Here is a 3,759-nt window from a genome sequence, read left to right on the forward strand (position 1 = left end):
CCCAAGATTCTCGAAAACCATACATTGGGAGTGGTTCGGTCGGGTTGTCGGGAATGTGCCGCACGGCAAGTCTAGATAGTCTAACCTCTTTCTCTACCAAGATTTGTTGGACGAATGCTGGTGAGCGGCTGTTAGCATCGACAGGTCCCTGACAAGCTCATGAAAGTGCATCTTTGATGAGTGTTGCTCCTCCGCCGGTATGATCTTCTTCGGTTCCTTGGAGCCATTTAGTTTCTGGTTTCTTGGCCGGATCTGTTCCTCTTTTGACTGGATACTTGAAGCGTCTACTCTGGTGAAGGGATTCTGTTAAGGTTTATATTTACGTATTTGTGTTGTATGTTTGTCTTAGTCTTAGTGGACGTCACAGTCTCCGTCCCTGGCAACGTAATGTCCGTTACCCCCGCACAGTTGTAAGTAATAAGAGGCCTGTCTCTTGGTTCACCAAATTGAATGCATTGGGTATAAGAAACAATTTCTTTAAATTCGAAGAGTTAAATGGAGTATATATTTTATAGCCCATTATCTGTGGCACAGTTTACCATATTAAGTTTATCTCATGTATAAATTTATCGGTGGGTAGCAAAAAAATGCATATTTAAGTTAAAACAATAAAACAAAATTAAATCTACACTTGCCCAAATATTTCAAAGACAAAAAAAATGTATTCATAAAAATTCTAATTTCCAAGTATTCGCATTTATTTACTTGAGTTGCTTTAACTCATTAAACGCTAGTGTTACATATATGTAACGTTTAAAGCACTATATTTATATACGATTTTTCAAAATTGCAATTTTAAATGTTTCAAACTTTTAAATAAGAATCGCAGTAAATATAGCAAAGAGTGAGAGTGCACTACAGTTTAGCTCTTCTGTTTAGTATAACAAAAGCAATAGAGCGTTGAAGACGATGCAAATTTCACATACGTAAAAAAACTATCCAAATGGGAACACGCTATCGGTAAGTAGTAATTTTAGCAAAGTGCAAGACATTATGTGAAAGCTTTGTTCTACATATTTTAATAATTTTATGAATGCATGTGTTCGTATAAAAAAAGATATGAAAATAACTGTACTTATAAGTTTTTTTTTCGTTTCTTGTAAGCGTGACATATATGACACGCTCGCGGGTTCGCTTTATGTATAAACATTTATATAAAGATTTGTGCGGTCAATGTAAAAGTATAATATTTGTTGGTTACCAGGGAAAAACTATCTGTCGAGGATATTTGCGCCGTTTTGGAGGAATTCAATAACAATGAAGAAGATGAAGTGAAAGCTATTTATATCGAGGCACCTGATGCGGGCGCTCTTTCAGGTGAAGATTCAAGTGATGAAGACGGGGGAAGTTTAGAAAACTTGCCGCATACACAGCTTGTAGAGGAGAGTGAAGTAGTAATAAGAAAAAAGACCGACGTCGAAGAGAACCCCGACTTCAATATAGATACTGAAATTTTAGACTACTTGAATCATTCCCTGTCGGATTTAGAAGTAAACCTTTTGGAAGAATCATTTTCTTCTGAGAAAGCACCCGAAAAGCCGAGTACATCGCTGTCAGCTCAAAAGCCAATAATCGTCGTCGCAAGGCAGCTTCAACGCAACCACATAGTAAGGCGAAGAGAACCAAGCCATCCTTTTCATGGGTCGACGATAACACCCAACATAGAGTTCCAATTTTTCCTAACGGTAATTACAGTGACTGCACCAACTTAGAGCCATGCGAGCAGTTCCAAAAGTTTTTTGATGACGATTTATTGCAAATGCTATGTGACGAGTCAAACAGGTATTCAGTCCTAAATAATAATGGGAACCCGAATATTACAGTGAGAGAAATGAAGGTCTTTTTGGGAATTATGATAATAAGTGGATATACCTATTCTCCAAACAAAGAAGCATATTGGAGCGTTGACAAAGATATTCAAAATGGTGTTATTATTGACTCGATGAGACGTGATCGTTTTCGAGTGATTTTCATAAACTTGCACTTTATTGACCCAGAAAAGATAGATTTATCAGACAAAATATGGAAATTGAGACCCATAACGGATGCTCTGAAGGTGAAGTTCGCAAAAAACTTTCATCCAGAACAGAATTTGTCCTACGATGAATCAATAGTGGAATACTACGGCAGGCATGGTTGTAAACAATTTATTAGAGGCAAACCATTGAGATTTGGATATAAAATGTGGTGCCTAAATACGCCTTCCGGCTATCTGCTAAACTTTGAGATGTATCAGGGGAAAAACCCTAGAACAAACGAGGAATACGCTGCAGGCTATGGAAAGAACGCTGCTCCTTTATTTTCAATGATTGATGAATTTGATGAAACGTGGAAGCCACTTCCCTTTCGATTCTTTTTTGATAATCTCTTCACTTCAATACCTGTTTTACTTGGACTAAAAAATATGGATATGAAGGAACTGGAACCATTCGTCAAAATTATATACCAAACTCTTGTCCTTTGCCACTGAAGGATAAGTTGAAGAAAATGGAACGCGGTTATATTGCTAGTTCTCGGATTTCTGAGTGTGGTATTATAGTCACAAAATGGGTAGACAATGCAGCAGTTTCCATCGCATCAACTTTATTTGGAAAGGAGCCAGTCGGGAAAGCTATAAGGTACTCTAGAGCTGAACATTCAAAGGTTCAGGTTCAAATTCCAAATGCTGTTGTAATGTACAATAAGAATATGGGTGGCACGGACCGCATGGACCAAAACGTCAACGCTTACCGGATCGGAGCTAGAGGAAAAAAGTGGTGGTTTTCAATTTTTACATGGTTGGTTGATGTATCCATTCAAAATGCTTGGCTCCTACATAGAAGAGGCGGACAAGGGTTAACCCAACTACAGTTTAGAAGAAGTATTGCTAATCACTTTTGTCGCACTTACGGAGAAGTCCGAGGTCCATGGGGATTTAGACGTCCGGAATCTCAAAAATGTTAATTTTCATGTTAGCATGAAAAATTTTATTACATAATAGAAACACGCGAGTGTTACATATATGTCACGGGTCGTTCAGACTCATCAGGATAGAGGTTGAAACTTTTAGTTGCAGTTTTGGGTACATATCAGTCCTTGTAGTAACCACAAAAAATTTGGTTGTTCTAACTTTGCTATTTAGCTTTCGCGTTTAATGGGTTAAATAAAATAAAATTATGCAGTCAATTCAAGAGCAATTTCTCTTTTCATGCCACCAGCACAGTCTCATAAATTTTATTTATTCCTTACTTGCTGAGTCTTGTCTTATTCATCGACTGGAAAATTGCTAGAAAATCACATGCCATACAAAATCACAAAAAAAAAAAAAACAACAGCAACAAAAGACCGAAAGTACTACGTTGCATGCAATAGACATTATGTGTTGCATGCCCCGCCCAATTCGCGCACCCGCAAGCTTCGATTACAAATCGCCAACTTGTAGACAGCAATAGCCGCTTTAGCTTTTGATACTGTGTAATGTTGTTGTTGTAATGGTATTAGGGCTGCGTACGAAATTGAATTATTCATGCGATTGTACGACAATCAATTGAAACTGAAATAAATGCGCGCAGCTACGACGATCAGCGATCAACGACGATTAGGAGCAATCGAATGTTCAACTTAGTGCAATGGAATCAAACTATATCTATACATTTATTTGTCACTGTAGTAGTTGTACGCATGCCAATAGCTGTTATTATTGTTGTTGGTTGTTTTCGTTGTTGTCACTGCTACCGCTATTGCTACTGTTTTACTTTTGACATGTGCGCTGCGGCAATA

General features: G+C 37.8%; 1 protein-coding gene across 1 annotated transcript; it reads left to right on the plus strand.

The window, feature by feature from the left end:
* The first annotated feature begins 874 nt into the window (after nt 1-874).
* Nucleotides 875-1,712, plus strand: LOC137254160 (uncharacterized). The gene is made up of 2 exons (XM_067791895.1): nt 875-960; nt 1,205-1,712. The coding sequence occupies exons 1-2, from the start codon at nt 944-946 to the stop codon at nt 1,710-1,712; spliced, it is 525 nt and encodes a 174-aa protein (XP_067647996.1). The 5' UTR covers nt 875-943.
* The last annotated feature ends 2,047 nt before the right edge of the window (nt 1,713-3,759 follow it).

This window comes from Eurosta solidaginis, chromosome 5 (assembly GCF_040869045.1).
Source record: "Eurosta solidaginis isolate ZX-2024a chromosome 5, ASM4086904v1, whole genome shotgun sequence".
Lineage (NCBI taxonomy): Eukaryota > Metazoa > Arthropoda > Insecta > Diptera > Tephritidae > Eurosta > Eurosta solidaginis.